The sequence below is a fragment of the Asterias rubens genome, chromosome 4, assembly GCF_902459465.1.
Source record: "Asterias rubens chromosome 4, eAstRub1.3, whole genome shotgun sequence".
In the NCBI taxonomy this organism is placed as follows: Eukaryota; Metazoa; Echinodermata; class Asteroidea; order Forcipulatida; family Asteriidae; genus Asterias; species Asterias rubens.
Window position 1 is genome coordinate 11,127,963 of NC_047065.1, and position 23,391 is coordinate 11,151,353.

At 39.9% G+C, this 23,391-nt stretch overlaps 1 protein-coding gene across 2 annotated transcripts in view; it reads right to left on the reverse strand.

Moving 5' to 3' along the window:
- Positions 1–2,546: 2,546 nt before the first annotated feature.
- Positions 2,547–23,391, reverse strand: part of LOC117289403 (protein fantom-like) — a 48,318-nt gene continuing 27,473 nt past the window's right edge. For both annotated transcript variants that reach the window (XM_033770512.1, XM_033770511.1), the window contains 17 exons: positions 22,731–22,808; positions 22,444–22,559; positions 19,243–19,442; positions 18,031–18,125; positions 16,866–17,052; positions 14,999–15,153; positions 14,406–14,531; positions 12,505–12,594; positions 11,505–11,756; positions 10,495–10,566; positions 9,605–9,841; positions 9,087–9,150; positions 7,592–7,827; positions 6,126–6,318; positions 4,886–4,970; positions 3,685–3,818; positions 2,547–2,925 (listed from right to left, as the gene is read on the reverse strand). In XM_033770512.1, coding sequence (XP_033626403.1) covers positions 2,795–2,925; positions 3,685–3,818; positions 4,886–4,970; positions 6,126–6,318; positions 7,592–7,827; positions 9,087–9,150; positions 9,605–9,841; positions 10,495–10,566; positions 11,505–11,756; positions 12,505–12,594; positions 14,406–14,531; positions 14,999–15,153; positions 16,866–17,052; positions 18,031–18,125; positions 19,243–19,442; positions 22,444–22,559; positions 22,731–22,808 — 2,451 coding nt within the window. In that variant the 3' untranslated portion in view covers positions 2,547–2,794. The remainder of the gene's footprint in view (positions 2,926–3,684; positions 3,819–4,885; positions 4,971–6,125; positions 6,319–7,591; positions 7,828–9,086; positions 9,151–9,604; positions 9,842–10,494; positions 10,567–11,504; positions 11,757–12,504; positions 12,595–14,405; positions 14,532–14,998; positions 15,154–16,865; positions 17,053–18,030; positions 18,126–19,242; positions 19,443–22,443; positions 22,560–22,730; positions 22,809–23,391) is intronic.

The following is a 23,391-nucleotide window of genomic DNA, read 5'->3' on the forward strand; positions in this document are numbered from 1 at the left end:
CATATCAGGTTGGATGAGTGTTTTAAAGAAGAAATGGCAGCTTAGCTGGAAAAAAATGGGATTTCAACGTTCCTGACCCTTTAAAGCCAGTGGACACTATTGGTAAATGTCAAAGACCAGTCTCCTCACTTGGTGTACCTCAACATACATAAAATAACAAACCTGTGAAAATTTGAGCTTGATTGGCCATCGGAGTTGTGAGATAACTATGAAAGAAAAAACACTCTTGTCACACGAAGTTGTGTGCTTTCAGATGCTTGATTTTGAGACCTCAAATTCTAAACTTGAGGTCTCAAAATCAAATTCGTGGAAAATTACTTCTTTCTCGAAAACTATTCCACTTCAGAGGGAGCCGTTTCTCACACTGTTTTATACAACCAACCTCTCCCCATTACTCGCTACCAAGTGAGGTTTTATGCTAATAATTATTTTGAGTAATTACCACTGCCTTTAAAGATGCTGGGCAGTCGCTATTGGTAATTGTCAAAGACTAGTCTTCACAGTTGGTGTATCTCAACATATATGCATAAAATAACAAACCTGTAAAATTTTGAGCTAAATCGGTCGTCAAAGTTGCGAGATATGAATGAAAAAAAGAAAGAACAAAACTAGACGCACCATGGTCACATGGTCACAAGAAGTTGTGTGCTTTCAGATGCTTGATTTTGAGACCTCAAATTCTAAATCTTCACTTCAGAGGGAGCCGTTTCTCACAATGTTTTATACTATCAACCTCTCCTTATTCCTCATAATCAATATAGGTTTTATGATAATAATTATTTTGAGTAATTACCAATACTGTTCAATGCCTTTAATTTATGCACCTGGGTGGAGCCTATTGGATTATTGGTCTTCTTCCTTCTAGTCATAACAACTTCTTATTTTAGGTAGATCATTTCAAACAACCATTAATTGTGACAAAATACTCTTTAAATTTTGTTAGTATTTAAAACATTTATTAGTATGCAACCATTATGCACAACAAAATTTTCCTAATAATACATATTTCACATTTTTGGAAACATAAAGGTTCCTTGCTCTAAAAAGACTATATACAATCAATAACTTATACGCGTTGCAAAATAGACGTTTAAAATTTACAATAAGGCTGGTCTTAAACGATAATATTCACATGTCCTGCAATCCAACAGCTTAACTGCAAAGCGTACTGTACATATTATAAGTTATCACACAAGCGCGAGTGGAATACGGACAAATAAAGCGCTTCTGCGTCCCATATCCAACGAGGCCGAAGGCCGAGTTGGATATGGGAGGCAGACGCGCTATATTTTCCGTATTTCCACGAGAGCGCGTGTGATAATGTATCTATCTTCAAGCAAACTTGGCGCGTGACATAGAACACACAATATGCATGGTAGTGATATTAGCCGTGCAATACAGGTTTTTATCACAACTCCATTCTGCGAATCTGATTGGAGGATTAGCGCATACTTGAAGATAATAACCATTCACAAAGCCTCTATATCGATAACAATAGTATTTTTAATCAAAATATTTAACACCTAATAATAATAAACATCTTCAAATTCGTATTAATATGAAACACACTGGCAAATGGCAGTACACTGTGCATAAATTCCCCTAATAAAAACCTAAAGTAGTATGGTCTAGCAGTTCTGAGCATCCGGAATCAAGTTCTAGTAGTTGAACTTCTCCTTATTTAAACATAATGTAGCGTGTTGTGGTCTAGCGTTTTAGAGCATCGGAATCAAGTTCTGGCTGCTAAATCAGCGAAGTGCTGGTTTGATTCCCGGTCATGACGCTTGTGTCCATGAGGCACTTATCCATAATCGCTTCTCTTTACCCAGGGGTATAAATGGAAAGCCGAGAGGGCTGAGACAGTACTGTGTTGGATTAACGGCTAAGCGCTAATTTAAGCAGCTTAGGGTTGAATGGTCTACCCATGTACGTATGCCAGATAAACAGGAATAATAATGTTGTATTTAAGGCACTGGACACCTTGCAGCTTCTCACTTGCAGTATCTCAACATATGCACAAAATAACAAATCTGCGTAAATTTGAACTCAATTTGTCGTCGAGGTTGCGAGAGAATAACCGAAGAAAAAACACCATTGTCACACGAAGTTGTGTGCTTTCAGATGCTTGATTTCGAGACCTCAAATTCTGCAAGTTGGTGCTGAACGGAGACTCCTTCGGTCAAACAGCTCCTGTTCACCATACTTTGTAGTTCCAAGAACAAGTCACATCACTTTTGCCGATAGAGCCTTCTCGGTATATGGACCCAAACTCTGGAATAAACTCCCCAATCACATCAGGGACACAACATCACTCAACACATTCAAGTCACTTCTGAAAGCCCACTTGTTTCAGGAGGCCTACCATCAATGACTTGTTATTTCTTCTGTGCCTCAGCGCCTTTGAGCAAACTTTTGATTTAGGCGCTATACAAATTACGTTTGATTGATTGATTGAAATCTAATTCTGAGGTCTCAAAATCAAAAACTATTTACTTCAGAGGGAGCCGTTTCTCACAGTGTTTTTTTTATACTATCAACAGCTCTACATTTTGCTTGTTACCAAGTAAGTTTTCATGCTAACAATTATTTTCAGTAATTACCAATAGTGTCCACTGCCTTAAATAAGTCACCTTGATCTAGCTACTAGAATTTCTGGCTATATGAGAACCAATTATTATTAAGTATTACTTGTATTTTTAAGCAGCTGCTTCTGCAATAACAACTGGTAGTACAAAGCGAACTATTTGAAAGGTTAATTAAGGCACTATCATCTTCATTATTTAATTGTATTGTTTTAATCACTGTTGGTTTCGCCTTCACCTTCGCCATACTCGACCTCTGATGCTGCTGCCCTCAACGCTGCAATGCATTCTACCGACACAGTCAATGTACCAATAAGGATGGACTCTTCTTTGGCATAGTGAACTGTAGAAACAAATTATACAGATCATCAAACAGGTTAGACATGCAGATCAGAAAATCAATATCTGAAATCTCATTTTCCACTCAGAAAATGCAAACAAATTTTCAATTGTGTTTGAACGTCATAATTTGCTGTTTCAGAACGCATATATTCACAAGTATTTCCATTATGGCCACCAAGCTTTACTCAATTCAAAACAGGTCTGTGAAACATTGCTAGCAGAAGAAAAACTATGGGTTTCCAATTAAAATTAAATACATGAATTTCATGTTTTGAAATTATTTTCTATTTCATGATCTCTGCTGGCAACACCTGAAAGAGAAGTTACAATTTATCCTTGGAAAGTAAAGTTTGCGGTGACACCATGTAAAAATGTAGTTTGTGTGGGCAGAAACTCAGAAATTCATTTAAGGAGCTTGCCCATAAAGTCATGGATTGCTTTTGAAGTTTTACTTATATCTGTTGAGTAAGATTTGAAACTTTGCATGGTGGAAATACGATATAGAAAGGTTTGCGGTAACACCATGTAATGACTATCTCTAATGAGTTGGGGTGGTTCTGAAAAGAACCGTTGGTTAAGTGGAGGTGTATTAAGCAGCATGCAGCATCAGAGTCCAGCTTTCTCCAGAAGACGATCAGAGTATACTGACCGAAATGTCGAGTTGAAACCAACAGTTCTTTTCAGAACCCCGCCAACTCATTAGAGATAGTCATTACATGGTGTTACCGCAAACCTTTCTATATTATATCTGTTGACTTACTATCGATATCTTGCTCGATCACATCTTCTCCCTTCTCCAGCATCTCTCGGACATCCACGTAGGCGTAGCCGACTTCTTCACACTCCAAGTCTTGACTGTCCTCCGGCGGTTCACTGACGACCGTCAGCTGGATCCTGACAAAGATATAAAATGTGGTCATTTTCAAGCTCAAATTTCACTACATCATTCTTGTCATGAAGCCAAGGACTCTAAAAAAGCAAACCTAAAGGCAGTGGACAATGTTGGTAATTACTCTAAATAATTATTAGCATAAAACCTTACTTGGTAACAAGTAATCGGGAGAGAATGATGGTATAAAACATTGTGAGAAACGGCTTCCTCTGAAGTGACGTAGTTTTGGAGAAAGAAGTAATTTTCCACGAATTTGATTTCGAGACCTCAAGTTTAGAATTTGAGGTCTCAAAATCAAGCATCTGAAAACACAACACTTTGTGTGACAAGGGTGTTTCTTCTTTCATTATTATCTCGCAACTTTGACGACCGATTGAGCTCAAATTTTTACAGGTTGGTTACTTTATGTATATGTTGAGATACACCAAGTGAGAAACTGGTCTTTGACAATTACCAATAGTGTCCACTGTCTTTAATCACTGTAATAAAACTAATAGCCGAGAACCCAAATGGAGAGATGATAAGGCAGGAAGTTTCAGTTTTAGATGTAGAATGGAAACCCCAGAGAATTTGTCCTGTGAAAGTTGGGTAGGGAATTTGGGTGAGGAAAAATACCAATGAGTAGATTTTTCGGAGTGGATCGAGGGGACATCTCATTATTAACCTCACTGACTACTTTCAAGCTAGTCGAAACATTGAGACCAATTAGAACTCATTTGCAGTAGTGAAGTTAATAAGGATCCTCTGTTACATGTATAAGCTTGAGTTGTAGTCCCAGCCAATTTTGTTATCTTCCTCCAAGGTTCTAGTTTCAAAGCAGGACAGTTCTTTTCAGAACTCGGAAGTCTCCTGAAATCCAACAAATCTACTCTGCAGTAGTACAATATAAAGCATGACAGTTCTCCAAGAACAAAAGCTACCTGGCAAGTAGACACACACACATGGTGTTACCGCAAACCAAATATATGTCGATACCTCACCATGCAAAGCTTTAAATCCTAGGATTTAAACAATTGACTGATTGCGCTTTTATTTCTTTAGTTGAAGTAAAACAAATAAAGAAACTTACTTTCCCTGGGACTGGTCCTGTGGGTGCAGCATACTGGCCAGGTAGTCTCTCTGTAACTTGTGATTTTCAGCATCTACATGAAATACTGGATGAAGACAAGAAAGCAATTGCTCATTATTTGTGTATAACAATCTGCTTTTAAAAGTTGTCTGAGGTGAAATGTTTGACTGCAGTTTCGGCAACCAAAGCTGGGGTTTTATAATGGTGAGGAGGGAGTCACTTTAGGGAGTGTCTCATTATTGGATCGGATAAGTATTCCACCATTAGCACACGGAGCAACCCACTGACCGCCAAAACATTCGCTTGGAAGGTTCTAGCAGGCAATGGATTACGAGTGCGAGTCTACATTGTGTCCAACTTCACTACTTTCAGCTCAAAAGCTTGCATACTTACATTTGTAATTTTTGAAGAAAAAAATTGTAAAACCCAAGTCCGATTCAAATGTTTTGAGAAATCCTCGAAGAAAAACTGGCTCAATGCATGAGCTTCTGACAATCAGTGGAGCCAGTGGGCATGGAATAAGGTGGAATTACAGCACACATACGAACAGCCCAATTTAATGGATCTGCTTAACAAATTCTGCGATAACGATCTCCATTCTCCGCGCTTGCACGCACACAAACCAAATTCCCCGCTAAACTTTAAAATACGCTTGACATTAGCGCAGAGTTTGCTTTTTTTGCAAGCAGAGCACCAATTCTTTGCTGACGGTTAGCAGAGCCATGAAGTTGGGCCAAGGACTGCGGCTATGAAATAAGGGAATAAACATGTGCTTGGCTGGTTTTATACACCACTCTGTTTAACATTGGTTGCAGCCTGGTTGCGATAATTACCCGAGCTGCATCCATTTGCATACCAGCCAAGCACATTTTTATTCCCATTCATAAATACCTTTTCGTTCAAGAAAACGTTTTGGTCCAAAAGGAACAAAATGCAAACAATCATAATTGCTCAATTATTTCTTTCAACAACCCACCCCTCAAGCTATGAAATGGTAACGCCCTCTGGTAAAAACTCCTCATATGTGGCACAGGTGTTCCAGCTGTTGCTCTCGACCAATAGGAACAGGTACAAGCTTGCGTGTCACGCCCATGTTTAAACATTTCTGGCTGTGGTTTAAACACCACCGCATGATGTCCTCTCAACCAATCAAAATGGAGAAACTGACTGGGGTATTTATGAATATGATTTCATTCATGAGTATGGTGGTGTGCTAAAGATACACACTGTATGGACTCACTCTTCTTGAAGTTGAAGACTAGATTTGAATAAGCCTTGGTCTTGGGCAGAGAGAACGGTGTCTCGGTCTCTTCCGCTGATAGGCCCAGGAAGTGGTACTCAACGTAGAGTCTCTGCACTTTATCATCGTTAATGACAGGGTTGTCAGCATCTAGGCTTAGGTGGAATATCGTCACAGAGACCGTGTTCTCACCCTGAAAGAAAACAAACATAGTTGATAATGTCAATGGGTAAGCTTGGGCAATATCGATTTATTTTATTCACGATATATCACCGACAATATATCGCGATATTCGATATAATCGCGATTAATTAAATTTGACATCACCAGTCTTCAAACTCCAAGTAAAAGTTGTAGAAGAGACAGTCATAGCATAAGAGAGGTGTTCTAATGACCTATTCTTCTGGTTTTACTCCAAACCTACGGGGTGCAAGATGTCTCAGCTAGGAAATACATCGTGATATTGCGATATTTAATCGATATTGCGATATATCGTGATAATTGCGATATACATGTATCGATATTTCGATTAAAACCAAATCGATCCGATATCGAAATTGTTTCCAAATTAATATCGCGATATTCGATAATATCGTGATATCGCCCAAGCTTATCAATGGGAGACTTTTGGGACGCTTGGTGGCAGCAGACTTACCAGGTAAACTCCATTGTTCTCGGTAATGTGCGCGTGCTCAGAACTACGTGAACAATGGAAATTTACCTGGTAAGTCTGCTGCCACCTAGTGTTCCAAAGTCCCCCATTCTTTGATTGTTTTCAATAGCCTTCCCAATAATAATAACTCTGAGTTTTTATTTGGTGCTTTTGTGACACTCGATAGGTGTATCAAAGCACCCCGTATTCTTTTCCTGCAAGGTAATGCATCAGAGCTACGTTTTGAGGTACGAAATCTATCCCCTTACATAGCACCATGTAATGGTTTACATGTTGATGTGGCGCAATATGCTGCTGAACGAACCACGAAAAACCTTTTTTTACTATAAATAGACATGTATTTAAAAAACACACAGGATCTACTGCTTTAAACAGGTAAAAGAGCAGCATTACCTTTTACATGAAGAAAACAACAGCTACCTTTTTCACAAGGCAGGCATCACAAAGTCTGAATTCAGAAAAAAAGGTCTGAAATATCTAATCCCATGGAAGGTTATGGGTTCAAATCCCATCAAGGGAGTCTGGGCAATCATATTATTATTATTATTATTTCTGATATTGATCCATGGCTATAAACCAACTCTTACTGATATAGACCTTATGCATTGACATCATCCAGCCGCCATCTTAGAGGAAAAACGGTGAGAAACAATCAAGACGCACGGATGTGTACGCGTAGAGCACAGTATTGGCCAATGGACAACCTCTTTTTGAACTCTAGGTGAGGGCGCCCTACTGAAATGACGACATGTGCATAAGGTCTATTGATCCATAGGTATAAACTAACTCTTACCGGCATAACAGATGTAGGTCTGTTCATGGCTGGTGACATGACGACCAAAGCTTCGCTGTCGCTCGACATATTATTATCATCTCTCTCATCTTCAGCAAACTCTTGTCCTGCATCACCTGCTCCTACCTCCTCCTCCATCTGGTCATAGTCAGCATCCGTCCCCTCCTCCTCTTCATCTATGGGTTCTGGAATATCGATCTCCTCCCCAATGGAGTCATCGTCGTCCTCATCAAAATCTACAAACAAGGCATAGTTGGTCAATCTGTTGCTCTTTGAATGGTTCAATTTGCTTCTTCATCACGTGAATCACCCATTAAAAACAGACCAGAGTTTCCCTCTGACAAACTCGGGTCGATACCCACCAGGGGCCGATTCCGCAACGAGTTAATATTGATCACAACAGCAAACTGATCGTAGTTGCTGAGTAAAGTGTCATGTCAAAATACACCATGGTATATGCTGACAGTTTGTCTTACGATGAACTTTATTGCTTTGTGAAACCAGCCTCAGGGCCCAATGTCATGGTTCTGCTGCCTGCCGACTTCTGCGCTTGCGATCACCATTCTCTGCTTACTGAGCTTGGTGTGTAAGCGAAGAATGCCTAGTAGTTGCGTATGCATGTTCACAATCAAAAATTCCCTGCAAACCCTGTGATATTTCCCTGGTCATAAGCATAAAATTCCCAACTTCAGTAGGGTCGATTCTTTGCTTACAGTAAGCAGAAATGGGCCCAATTTGGGAATGAGCCAGTTTCACACATTCTTTGTTATCTGACATGTCTGATCAAAAGTTCATGAGGTGTAGACAGCTGGTTGAGGGTGTCACTGCATGTAAGTTTATTAACACAAATATCGCAAAAGTTCAAAGGTTTGGGAAACAGTGTAAATTATCTTGAAAGATTGCGATGTTCTGAAACTCCCACCAATTTTCATGTGTAATAATATTAATAACAATAATAATAATAACATTCAATTTATAAGGCGCACAGCATTTGGAATAGAACCATTCAAAGGCGCCACGTGCTAGCAGACTGACAAATTGAACAGATGATTCTTGAGGTTGCGTTTGAATGTTGACACATCAGGGCCAAATTTCATAGAGCTGCTAAGCACACAAATTTGCTTAGCATGAAATTTCTTCCTTGACAAAAACAGGATTACCAACCACATTTCCAAGTAATTTTCAGGATAAGCTAAGAACAGCTGAATATACCAGTAAACAAGCAATATGCAGAAAAATTGACATTTGGTTGGTAATCCTGTTTTTATCAAGGAAGAAGTTTCATGCTAAGCAAATTGTTGGGCCTGGCAGCTCTATGAAATTGGGCCCAGGTGGTAAAAATGCTTGTCTCAAATCGAGGTCAGTCTAATGTTCGAGACCGGAAGGGTCGGAGTTCGAGAACAAGACCGAGACCACAGGGCAATCGAGACCCCGACCTGCCGGAGAAGCTTGTCTCGTCACCTACAACACTGCCTGCTAGTCACAAGAATCTTACCTCTAGACTCCTGGGCATTGGTGTCTCCAAACATGGTATCATCAAAATGCTCCGTCTTACCGTCCTGTGGATTCAACACAAAGACATGGTCAGGTACTGAGACTGAAAACAGGCAACCTATCCAGATTTCTTTCTCAAGTTATGGACCAGATTTGCAACATCCTTTAAAATTACCGACTCACTGCCAGGACAAAAATCATATCATGGCAGCGCGCAGGATTTGCAGGTATGGATCGGTCTATTAGGGAGGTTTAGCAGCACGTTCCGCGACCAAAACTGTGAACTTGAACAATTCTTTTTTTGAAATCTCACGTTTTAAGCATACGTGAGGTTACAATTTCTACCGTCAGGTACGAACGTGCAGACATCATTCGTGAGCCTGAAATAAGCACAAAGTGGTGATGTCACCTAGAAATGACACAATTTTTTGACGTTCACGCTTCTGCTCGCGTACAGTGCAGCCAAACCTCCCTACCCTACTGCTCCTTCATTTAATGCAGGTCTGGTACCCTTCTCACCTTCTCATCCGGCTCCTCTTCACCATATTCTGCTCTCATTTCTTGGGCAACCAGATCATTCATGTCCTCTGACTCATTGTCCTGTTGCTGTTTCCCGTTTGCGAGTCCTTCCAATTCACGCTCGACGTCATCAAGGGCTGAATCTTCAGCACTGTCAAACTGGCTGTCAAGGACTGTAGCAGCGGATGGTGTGTCGCCCTCTAGAGTCTGCGTGAGGTTAAGGTTGGTGGGCTGCTCCTATATGTCAGTCACAATAATAAGTCTTTAAAAGAACAAGTTGCATACTTCCTTAAAGGCACTGGACACCTTTGGTAATTGTCAAAGACCAATATTTGCACTGGCACTTTGTTATTACTCAAAATAGTTGTTAGTGTAAAAACTTACTTGGTAACGAGCAATGGAGAGCTGTTGATAGTATAAAACATTGTGAGAAACCACTCCCTCTGAAGTAACATACTTTTTGAGGAAAAGGTAATTTATCACTCAAATTTTTTAAGACTGAAGCCTTTTTTTAGGAATCTTAAAGCACACAAATTTGTGCAACAAGGGTGTTTTTTTCTTTCATTATTTTCTCATAACTTTGATGACCAATTGAGTCAAAATTTTCACAGGTTTGTTATTTTATGTATATGTTGAGATACACCATTAGTGAGAAAACTGGTCTTCGACAAGTATAAAAGGTGTCCAGTGTGTTTAAATTTGAATGAACTTCGATACAATCCACTGATTTGTCACAATTGAAAACTGCAAAAAGTGTTGCTATGTTTCATGGTTCTGGGCAAGCTTTAGCGGAGTTACACACATACAAAATTTCCAATAAAGGAGTATCGCAATGATGCAAGGTAACAGGCAAGTGGTTTTTTCAAATTTAGTATCGTGTTGTCTCTTACCTGGGGAGGGGGTGTGACTGCTATTACAGGCTTCTTAAGAGACTCTGTGGACTTCTTCCGAGCAGCAGGTTCCTAAATATACCAAAAAGATAACGGAATCCATTTTAGAAAAGAAGGGTGCCAATGGAAGACTTTGGAACACTAGTTGGCAGCAGACTAATCAGGTAATTTTTTTTATGTAGTTCTGAGCATATGCGCATTACTGAGAACAATGGATTTTAACTGGCAAGTCTGCTGCCACCAAGCGGCCCGAAAGTCCCCCATAACGGTAACGTGCCAATAATAATGGTAACATGCCAATAATGGTAATCCCCTGGCTTGCTAACAGACATGCAACTTTGTATTTGCAAAACAATCAGTGAGACACGCATAACCGCGAACAATGGATTTGACCAGGTACATGTAAGTCTGCTGCCACCAAGCGGCCCAACGTCCCCCATAACGGTAACATGCCAATAATGGTTATCTCCTGGCTTGTTAACAGACATGCAACTTTGTATTTGAAAACAATCAGTAAACATGTCCACCAACACTTCACTTTGTACAGTGTTTTTCATCTTTACTATGACACTATTATTAACCTTAACAGCATCCTGTGCCAACAAAAATTCAGCCCGATTTCCAGACAGGGTGCTCAAATTGCTTAAATCGACCCTACAAGAAATACAACAGAATTGCAGCCATGCAAACACAAAACCTTTTGATTGAAGCTTTGCATGGTGTTGATAAATAGGATGAAATTATAACAAAAATAGTAAACTTCCTGGTACAACCATGTGTAAATCTCTGCTGAGTGAGTGTTGGCTCCGAAAAGAGCCGGTTTGGTCTTGACGTTTCGAACAGTATACTCTGCTTGTCTTCAGGGGAGTCTTTTTGAGATTTTAAGCTGTGACGTAAATAAAGTTTGGGTAGTCACCTTTGAACTTGTGTAAACCTGCCAAGATATACCATCTTACATTGCTATCAATGCTTATTCTATTGAACACATGTTTGATATTTTTGAAGTTTACCAAAGCTTGTGATGACCCTCTTGGGCGAGGCTGGGGTCGTGACCTCTGGAGGTCTTCCTGCGATTGGGACTGATTACTAGTCTCCGTTCTGGGTGCTGCTGGTGTCGATGCTGCCAGCGGCTTGGGTTGTTTCATTGGGGTGACTTGAGGAGCAGCTGGTGAGGAGACTACAGCTGGTTTTATGGGCGGCCTGCCCAAAACATTTGGACGTTGTCTGGATGGAGTGCTTGGAGCAGACGGTGGTTTAGCCGACTAGAAATAAAAGGGGCAGGAAAGTTGTTTAATCAATAACAACCAAGGTGGATTTTGATGTGGTTTCCACTTTTACAGTCCAACTGTTCAGTCAACCCTTCATATGGTGTCATTATGCAAACTGGAGTTTTTTAGGACAATGAGTCTAATGCACATTGCAAGTTGAGTGTGCCCTCCAATAGAGGTCAGAAGTTGCCTGCTTATTTTTGCCCTACCCGTATACTGTACTTCACTTACATAGCTGTGCATTTGCATTGTTGAAAAGTAGGGTCATCCTTGTCAATGTTAATTGATTCATAGCCTAATTACTAAGAAAGTTTCCGTTAAACACACAATGTAGTGTCTACTTGTTGAGAAAAACAGTCATGGTACTTTCATCAAGAATGTCAAACCAATAGGCCGATCCAGTAGGCTCCGCCCACGACGCACGTGTGAGCAAGAACACGTGGGGCTCTCCAGTGCCTTTCTGCACAACTCTGCTGCACGCACACGCATGTCGGACCTTTTTGTCAGACCTTCAATGCGTTGTGATTGGTCAATACGCAATGGGGCGGGGCTTAATGGATCGGTCTATTCATTGGTGTTGACCGAGGTACATGTACTAGAGGGTAACAGCCACATCTTTGGCCATATTGACAGCAGCTGAAAAGTTATACGCAACAGTACACAAAATCTGCCAAATTCTGATCAGCAATCAAGAAATTCAACAGCAACTTTGTAAGTTTTGCTTTGTGACATTGTGACTCACCTTTGGTTTGTCTGATGTGATCTTTGGTGCCATGTAAGTACTATGCCATTTCAGCACTACATCAATTGTTCCACATGCTCCACCATCACTCTGTGTTACAAACAAAAAACATGTTGGTGTCTGGAAACTAAACTTTAAAGAATTTATTACAACTCTTGTTTCAAAGTCAGACATATTGAAGCAATTATTTAGACTTTAGAGGAACACATTGCCTTGGACCGGTTGAGTTGGTCTGTAAAAAGCGTTTGTAACCGTTTGTTATAAAATGCATACGATTGGAAAGATGTTTTAAAAGTAGAATAGAATGATTCACACAAATTTGCCTTGAAATTGCGTGGTTTTGCCTTTACTTTGCGAATAACACGGTCGGCCATTTATGGGAGTCAAAAATTTGACTCCCATAAATGGCCGACCGTGTTAGTCTACGAGGTAAACGGAAAAACCATGCAATTTCGAGGCATATGTTTGTGTGAATCATTGTATTCTACTTTTACAACATCTGTCTAACCAAATGCATTTTATAACAAGCGGTTACAAAAGCTTTTCAAAGACCAACTCGACCGATCCAAGGCAACGCGTTCCTTTAATAAGAAATAATTTTGAAAGGCTAACCATTCTTACTTGCAGCTGAGAGGCTGAATTGCGAAGGACGCTGCTGCACTGTGTTCAAACTGCTAAGATGCAAGGGCACCTTTGGCAGCCAGCCACATTGACCCATATTACAGAGCACAGTTGTAGATGGAAAGTGTTCGATTTTTCTGAAGGGAGGAAAACCTGAGGGCCCTAAGATGCACTATATATTTTTTTGGGTTGTTATAAACAAATACTGACTGCTTTTTCTTGTACTAAAGGTGTTTGAAACTGTCGGACTCCCTCGATGATCCCTCGGGCGGCTTTGCCTCTAGAAAACAGAACGTGCCAAGATCATCTTGGGAATTTTAGTTTTGATTATCTACCTCATATATAAAATCCTCTAATCTGATTGGTTTAAAATGGAGTCATTAAAATAGCTGGGCTCCTTTTCTATCAAGATGACGTCACAGCAATCGACTGTGCCCGCCCTGAAAATAATGGTCGTAAATAGGTCGCTCGTGTATACTTTATGTACGAGTAGCGTTCCATGTCATGGTAGTCAGGGTTTGTTGATAATAAGAATCTTTATTCGGTATATAAAAGAAATATTGACTGCTTAATAATCAGGGCACAGTTTAAGTTATAGGTCCTCGGTGATGTCCAAACCATGACTTTTTGTCGGTGACGTCCGAACCATGACTTTGTCAAAACCATGACTCGTGCATGGTTTTGACATCACCTTGGGCCTATCATTTTAACTGTGCCCCTTATATATAGTATACAAATATTGACTGCTTCGAGTGCTATGGTTAAAACTACATGTATGACTCCCGAGGTGATCCCCGGAGTGTTCTTTTTTCCCGAGGCGAAGCCGAGGGAAAATAGAACGCTCAGGGGATCACAGAGGGAGTCATAGTTTAAACCATTGCACGAGTAAAAGCAGCCAATATTTGTTTTATAACACCCCAAACATTCTAAATACTGTACAGACTTTACAGACCTGAATGCTACAATCCACGGACGACGCGAATACAGATTGCAAAAACTTTTACTGTGCTCTGCATGTAATCCGAAATGGTTACAGACTATTAATTTATCATCCTCGTACACGCAATGGACGTCTGGGTACTGCACGCCGTGTGCTAGTCTTTCGGACTAGCCCACGGCAAATCGATGCCGTCGTCTAGCAAAACTAAGACATATCATGTGACGCGCTCTAAACCAATGAAAAGGCAGGATATTGGTAAGGGGTGTTATAACAGTCAATATTTCTATACTATAGATGGCAAAGCAGTATATGTGTTTACTTGTACAATATGTGCACTGACCTGTTTGAGTTCAAAGGTGCCTCTGATAGCCTTATCATGGGCTAGACTAATAAGAGGCACTTTAGCCACACCTAGATATGCAACATCCTCAGGGTCTGTATCGTCAAATACATACACCTCCAACAACTGTCAAGAGAAACACAGTATGAGCAAAAAGATACAAGTTTACATGTACGTTACATTGGAACCATCAGATGTTTATTATCTTTTGGTGTTACCCATACACTGATGTGTGTGTGGTAAGCACTGTCTACTCGGTATTCCCGATTTATCGGTTTTACATCGCGCTCTCTCCAGGACCAGCCTGTTCGAGGGTACATAACATTAAAAGTGTCATGTGAAAATAACATACATGGATTCTAAATCACATATACATGGATACTAAATTACATACATGGATGCTTCTATTCCAGCTTATCCTATACCGGGTGTCTCAAAAAACTTTTGATTTTGATGTTATATGAAAGGTGATTCCATAAGCTATCCATACATCTAAACCTTTCCCCCCAGAATGATATATGTTTTATTCGACAGCTATTCCAAAAAGTGTATAGGTTTTTTTTTTAGACAAACGATAAAATGTCTAGACTCACCTCAGATTTCAGATAATGGTCTAACTCAGCATTCATCACCACTGCGTAGGTATTGGCATCATTGAATTCAGGTGAGTTACTACTGGTAACTATGGTGGTATCATGATCGTTGAAATCAAAGAAACGATAGACGACGTAGGGGTTAGGCTGCACACCTACCGAGGAATACATCAAGTACATGGATGCATTTAATAGGGATCATAACATCTTTGACATGTTAAATAACAAGGAAGCTTTAGTTATGTTTCCCTTAAAGGCAGTGGACACTATCGGTAATTACTCAAAATATTTATTAGCATAAAACCTTTCTTGGTGACGAGTAATGGGGAGAGGTTGATGGTATAAAACATTGTGAGAAACGGCTCCCTCTGAAGTGCCATAGTTTTCGAGAAAGAAGTAATTTTCCACGAATTTTATTTCGAGACCTCAAGTTTGGAACTTGAGGTCTCGACATCAACCATCTAAACGCACACAACTTCGTGTGACTAGGGTGTTTTCTTCTTTCATTATTATCTCCCAACTTTGATGACCGATTGAGCTCAAATTTTCACAGGTTTGTTATTTTATGCATGTTGAGATACACCAACTGTGAAGGCTAGTCTTTGACAATTACCAATAGTGTCCACTGCCTTTAACTGTTTTTTTTTTCACTTGCCAGCTGGACGAGTCAACCAAACTTTTGGGACGCCCGCAAGTTTTTTTCACTAGCCCACATGTATTTATGCGCACTGGTTTTGAAGCGTAAAAAAATACAAAATCCAAAACACGAAAGTGAAGTTGCGTTTTTGGAAGATCTTATCCACTAATTTCTGCCCTTAATAATATGTTTCTCATCAACAACCATTTTCGTGGATTTGTGATTTGAGGATCAGGTTTATAAAACTTCTTTTGCAATGAAATATTTGTGATTCAACAATCGTTCAACAACGCACTTTTGGAAAAAATTCAATGAGCTTTGCCCCACATTGCCTTTATCGACAAAAGTTGTTGATGTTTGAAAAACTTTCATCCATGGCTATTTGTAGAACACAATCCGCAGACGTACGGCACACTGTGCAGCAAACTTTAAAGGCCGTGGACACTATTGGTAACTACTCAAAATAATTATCAGCATAAAACCTCACTTGGTAACGAGTAATGGGGAGAGGTTGATAGTATAAAACATTGTGAGAAACGGCTCCCTCTGAAGTGTCGTAGTGTTTGAGAAAGAAGTAATTTTCCACGATTTTGATTTTGAGACCTCACGTTTAGAATTTGATGTCTCGAAATCAAACATCTGAAAGCACACAACTTCGTGTGACAAGGGTGTTTTTTTTCTTTCTTAGTTATCTCGCAACTCCGACGATCAATCAAGCTCATCTTTTCACAGGTTTGTTATTTAATGCATATGTTGAGATACACCAAGTAAGAAGACTGGTCTTTGACAATTACCAATAGTGTCCATTGTCTTTAATCGGCACGTCAACATGTACAGAGATGTAATCTAGCAAAGCTTTGTTATGAATATGGTAATTATCAACAGCCAATCACAGAAAGTTAGTTAGCAGTGAGGACTCTGGACCTGCTGTGTTGTACTGCACTTTACACCATGTTGTTTGTGTGCATGTTTGCCTAGGGACTTTTGAGGAACAGTAGTATTCGGGATTAGCACGGTGGACACATTTTCATTTGTTTCAAACAGCTTTTCAGTAGTTTTTTTCTTTCTTTTATTTCCCTTTCATGTTACTGTTCCCTCTTCCTTCTTGTCTGTTTCTCCTTCCTATATTTTTCTGTTCATGTGTTTTAAGCACCTTATTATGTGGATTTTGCGCAATATAAATATTCATCATTGTTATTATTATTATTATTATTTTGTCTGGTTTCCTACCTTCTCGCCTTGCCTTCAGACTGCTACACCTGACCACCTTGATAGTCAGTTCATTCATATTGGTATCCCTCTGCTGGCCACTAGTGTCATCCCCTCCTTGGGCTCCCTTGGGCTGGTCGAGTGTTGCCAACGCTTGATTAATGGTCTTAGTGTTTGATGTAATGTAGCCCAAGGCTTTCACTCGTTCCTACAGACAAACAAAAGTAACAGTATTCATTTTGGTTTTACAAAAATACAAATATTGAGTGGCTCAGAGTGGAATGGGAGGAATATTATTGCAAGGTAAAATTTGGACTGTTCCATTTCACAAGGCGAAGCCGAGTGAAATTGAACAGTCAAAATTTTACTAAGCCATAATATTTCTTCCATTCCACGAATTAAAGCCACTCAATATTTGTTTTATATACATGTACATGTAACTGACATACAGATCCTTGTCATTTGATGTATTTTAAAAGTATAACATTATAAAAATCACACAAAATAATTACTGAATTGGAACCGCCACGTAGCTGAAACAATGCACAAATTTCATAGCAATTGGATCACAACCTTTTGCACAGGTGCTCCTTTGTTTTAGCAGCGGCGCGGCGGCCAGTACTGCTCAAAAACATTGGGAACAAGGATGATCCTAACTGTTGAATGGGAAGTGCTATTCCCCATGGACGAATAGGTCTTTTTGGTCGCCGGTGCGGATGGGAGTAATAGTGAATGTCACGTGAAGTATGTTCCACCGATCAAATGACAAGGATCTGTTTGTCAGTTATATAATACTGTATACTAAGTACTTCCCCAAGTTTTGTGAACAAGAAACACAGGCATACAGGTAGGATCCAGACCCTAGACCTTTGTAATTCTAGAGCAGATGTCTTACCAACTACCTATAGACTACCAAGATTGCCCAGTGGCTAGAGGCAGATCGGAAAAACCATTGACTTTTTTTTCAGCTTCACACTTCTTTGATTTAACAGATGCTTAGTCTGATTTTTAGCAGATGTTACCCAATAGTTTATAACAACTTTTTTTAATAGCTTGTTTAACAGATAGAGGAAATGCTTGGGTGTAAATTATTGTATACAACATTTCACCAAGATTAGCAGTAGTTAGTGAAAAAACACGAGTAAAATCTCATCTTCGTGGAAATTCATTAAGAATCTTCACTTACTCTGAACAGCCTGAGGGCTTGATCCATCGGTACTTTAAGACGCACCCAAAACTCTACCACACCAAAGTTCACCCCAGCACGACCAGACTCCACACCTTTGAAGAAAATTTCACAATTGAACTACAAGAAACTTATGAGCAGAGGAGTCCCTTAAAGGATTTGGGTACTTTTCCAAAATGTATATAGATTTACAATAAACTTACAGGGTTTGAAGATAACGATAGTGGAAAGCTTCCCTTCAAATTACTTACTGAGGTGCTGTAATTTTTGAGAAATGAGTTAAAAACAATGTCATGAAATTACGTTTGTAAATGCTTAAATAAGATTGGAACAATTGCTTATTCTAGGCATTGTGGAATCAGCGGTTAGCTTGGTGGGATTCGAATCCACAACCTTGTGATTGCAAGTCCTGCAGTCTAACTACTGGACCACAGAGACATTCAGTGGATACACTTATCTAGTCATTGTGAAATCAGTAGTAAGCTTGGCAGGATTGAAACCCACAACCCTGCAATTGCACGTCCTCAGTCTGACCACAATGACATTCAGTGGGAACACCCGCCTAAAGCTGAGCAGTGCCATGAAATTGTGATTCTGTAACTAGACAATAATAATTGTTCTAGCCCTTGTGGAATCAGTTGTTAGCTTGGTAGGATTCGAACCCACAACCTCGTGATTGTAAGTCCTGCAGTCTGACCACTGAACCATGATGGCATCCAGTGGGAACACTCACCTCATAGAGCCGAGCAAAGCCGTGAAATTGTGAACAACAAAACTAATCTAGTAACTGTGAAATCAGTAATTAGCATGGTAGGATTCGAACCCACAACCTTGTGATTGCAAGTCCTGCAGTCTGACCACTGGACCATGATGGCATCCAGTGGGAACACTCACCTCATAGAGCCGAGCAGAGCCGTGAAATTGTGAACAACAAAACTAATCTAGTAACTGTGAAATCAGTAATTAGCTTGGTAGGATTCGAACCCACAACCTTGTGATTGTAAGTCCTGCAGTCTGACCACTGGACCATGATGGCATCCAGTGGGAACACTCACCTCATAGAGCCGAGCAGTGCCGTGAAATTGTGAACAACAAAACTAATCTAGTAACTGTGAAATCAGTAATTAGCATGGTAGGATTCGAACCCACAACCTTGTGATTGCAAGTCCTGCAGTCTGACTACTAGACCATTCAGTTGGAACACTCACTCACCTAAGAGCTGAGCAGTACCATGAACCCTCCCGTGGGGTTTCTCCAACAGGTCTCTGAATCGGAGCTGGCATGCAGCGATGGTACGGAACTCTGTCCCTACTGCCTGGTGGACCTCGAGGGTCGTGGAGCCCTTCATCAGATGATGAAGGAAGAAATCATCAACGGTCACCTTGTATTGGGATGTGAAGTCATACTGAGGCCTGCAATCAAATGTCATAACAACAATAGGAATAAAAATACTAATAATGGATATTTATAAAGCGCCATATCTGTCGGAAAGACACTCTTGGCGCAAAGAAAAAGAACTCTGCTAATGACAGTACTTAAAGGCAGAGGACACTATTGGTAATTACTCAAAATAATTATTCCCATAAAACCTTTCTTGATTACGAGTAATGGGGAGAGGTTGATGAAATAAAACATTGTGAGAAACAGCTCCCTCTGAAGTGACATAGTTTTTAGAGAAAGAAGTAATTTTCCACGAATTTGATTTTCAGAACTCAAGTTTAAAATTTGAGGTCTCGAAATCAAACATCTGAAGGCACACAACTTTTAAACAAGGGTGTTTTTTCTTTCATTATTATTTTGCAAATTCGACGACCAATTGAGCTCAAATTTTCACTGGTTTGTTATTTTATGCATAAGTTGAGATACACCAAATGTGAAGACTAGTCTCTGACAATTACCAATAGTGTCCACTGTCTTTAAAGCTATGTAAGATTGAAAAAGTGAGTTTTCATTTTGGTTTTGGAGTTGGAGAGAGTGTCTACTTGTCTGAGGGTCAGTGGAAGAGCATTCCAAAAGAGTTGGTCTTACCGTCGAGCATGTGAAACATCAAGGTTTCCCAAAGTGTTTTTGGAACAAGGGATTTTGAGGAGCATAGTGTTTGTAGAGCGAAGCTGTCTTTTAGAAACACTTAGCTGTCATGACACACATGTACTTATTTATTTACCTTTTAGAGATTTAAAGCATCAAAGGTTGGTGTCAAGTGAGCTTGTTTATATTAAAGGTACATTATCATAATAATAATAATAACAAATTCTTATATAGCGCCTTTCACAATAACCGTATCAATGCTCTTTACATTAGTGCCCTGGTCATGGGGCCAATAACATCCCTATAATGTTTCTCAGCTCCCTGGGGAGTATACAGCCCTGAGCTGCCTGTAAGGCGCTTGTGGCTTTTTCATACACAATAACAACCTCTACCCTTGAGGTACCCATTTATACCCCTGGGTGAAGAGAAGCAATTATAGTAAAGTATCTTGCTCAAGGACACAAGTGTCACGACCGGGATTCGAACCCACACACCGGTGAATCAGCATCAGAACTTGAATTCGATGCTCTTAACCACTCGGCCATGACACCAATCATACAGGATTGGTAAGGATAAAAAACATCACTGCAGGTTAAAAAAAAAACTGAACCAGTTCTGTATATTTTTTTGGTATGACCTCTCTGTAATGAACACCAACCAGAAGCTTTTCTTTAAGTGAAATATTGTCCTCACAGTCAAACCGTGACTAAATGAAAATAAGAAATATTTAATAACAATAATAATAATATCAAAGTCTTATACAGCGCACGCACACATGTATCTACCAAACAAGGTACTCAAGGCGCATTTCGTGGTATCTATCGAAGCCAAAGTTGTCCACGGTGACTCATCCGTTCCCTTGGCTGTAAACTACCATTCATAAATACCTCAGACAGTTTCGCTATTCCTATTGGTGGAGAGCGCGTCACGTAGGGGTGTTTAAACCGTTGATAATGACCAGTGTTTATAACCGATTGTGAGCGGAGACTCCTCGCTAGTCTTGATGCAAGACGTTTGTTGTTACAGGCGATGCAGGCGCTGGTGGTGAGTTGGCCGCGCTGTGTGTGCAAGGAAAACCAGCGAATATGCACCAAGACTATACGCGCATGCGCACGAACGGAACCGGAAAACACATTCGTACGGACGTCATACATGTACATGTATACTGAACATACCATAGAGGTGGAAACATACAGAGCTCAAGCACTCGGCAACGGATAAGTTTTACAGAGTTTCTTACTTTATTACGCCTTTTAACCACAAAGATATTTATGAATGGGAACCAAAGTGTGTTGAATCGGTTTTCAACTAGTGGTTTAAACCCGCCGAGGCCTGGTTCTTGATAGTTTAACTCGACTTCGTCTCGGTAAACAGGTAAACTTATCAAGAACCAGGCCTTGTTGGGATTATACCACTACTTGAAAACCTCTTCACCACACATTGATTCCCGTATCCATAATCAGCCATAGCATGCTGAAATCTTGCAGCTACATCGTTGCCGGAAACAAAAGTGGCGACCAATCAATCTTTTATAGTTCAGGATTGTCCGAAAAATGAATGGACAATCCAAGATAAAGTGAGATTTCAACACTGATTCCAGTACCTTTTGTAACTGTCTTGGGCAAATGAAGTGTGACACCATTAGTGCATGCATGGTGCACGTATACAATGAGCCTTCAACAGCAATTCAAAACATCCTCCACTGTTGTACTTTGTCCTACACTAAAAATATTAGCATGTTAGTACATCAACGGCTTCTCACACATTGGACATTTCATATAAGAGTTCACAAGTCTTCTGTTAAGGTGTTCTTGAAACTGTGTGGTATGTACTACACTTTATGTCAATTGAAAGCTGACGACTTGGGTCAATACTAGTCCAGTCCAAGACTAGTCCATATGGTAGTGGTTGAGTAGACGGCATGTTGACAGCAAATAGCAGAACCGGTGCATGCTTTTATTCGCAGGCGATCGCAGCCACATTAAATATAGCGCAAATCAAGACTTGTCAAACCATTTTATGAACTTTAAAACACGGATTTTACCACCGTACCCCTCATTTATAGCGACAAGGAACCATTGTTTGACTCTAAGATACAACTAGACATGTTTTCAGTTGTTCCCCAGTAATTTTTTAACTTTCTAAAAATAAAATCGGGAAAGTTGAGAAATCGCGACAGTCCCGTTTTTTAAGCTCTTCAACACTCTGAAACCGGGACTGTCCCAAGAAAACCGGGACAGTTGGCAGGTACGTATGAGTTAAGTATTTAGGATTGGAAACCTTCAAATCATTCATCCATACTTCCAAACCACCATGACAACTGAGAGGGGAAAAATAAATAAATAATTGTATTTGAATCATGACAGAGTTTGGGGTTGTTTTTACCTGTCTCCCTTGACAACTGGCGTAGACTGCAGCTCAAACTCAAAGAACTCATACGTGACAAAGGTGGACGGATCATCATCACCAAGGACCTTCAAGCCATCTCTGCTATATGAAATCTGATCAAAAATTGTAATGAATGGGTAAACTCAACACAAACAGTTGGTGGTGAATTTTTGAGGTAATTATCAATCTATGCTATACATTTAATTTCGAGCCATAATGATGTAATAATGTTGCTTCCCTTGTGATGTATTACTTGATATTGTATTTTACATATTGGTACTTACTTTACTGATGTGAAGTTCCAGGATGTTCTGACCTCGCTCCAATTTGACCGTCTCATCAATCTCCTCATACTCATGGTCCTGAAAGAATAAATAGACTGAATAATGTAATAACAATCTTAAAGACACTGGACACTATTGGTAATTGTCAAAGACTAGCCTTCACAGTTGGTGTATCTCAACATATGCATAAAACAACAAACCTGTGAAAATTTGAGCTCAATCGGTGTTGAAGTTGCGAGATAATAATGAAAGAAAAAACACCCTTGTCACACGAAGTTGTGTGCGTTTACATGGTTGACTACGAGACCTCAAGTTCTAAATCTGAGTTCTCGAAATCAAATCCATGGAAAATTACTTCTTCCTCGAAAACTATGGCACTTCAGAGGGAGCCGTTTCTCACAATGTTTTATACCATCAACCTCTCCCCATTACTCGTCGATCACCAAGAAAGGTTTTATGCCAATAATTATTTTATTTATTACCAATAGTGTCCACTGCCTTTAATAATACTAATAGTGGCTTCTTATACAGCGCTCATATCTGTCACTCAGCTCAAGGGGCTTCAACATTAATTTGTTTTCTTGCAAGGTATGTGGGGGGGGGGGAGGGGCTAGGTTTTGAAGTATGAGACCTACATACTCTTTTTACATAACCATGTAAT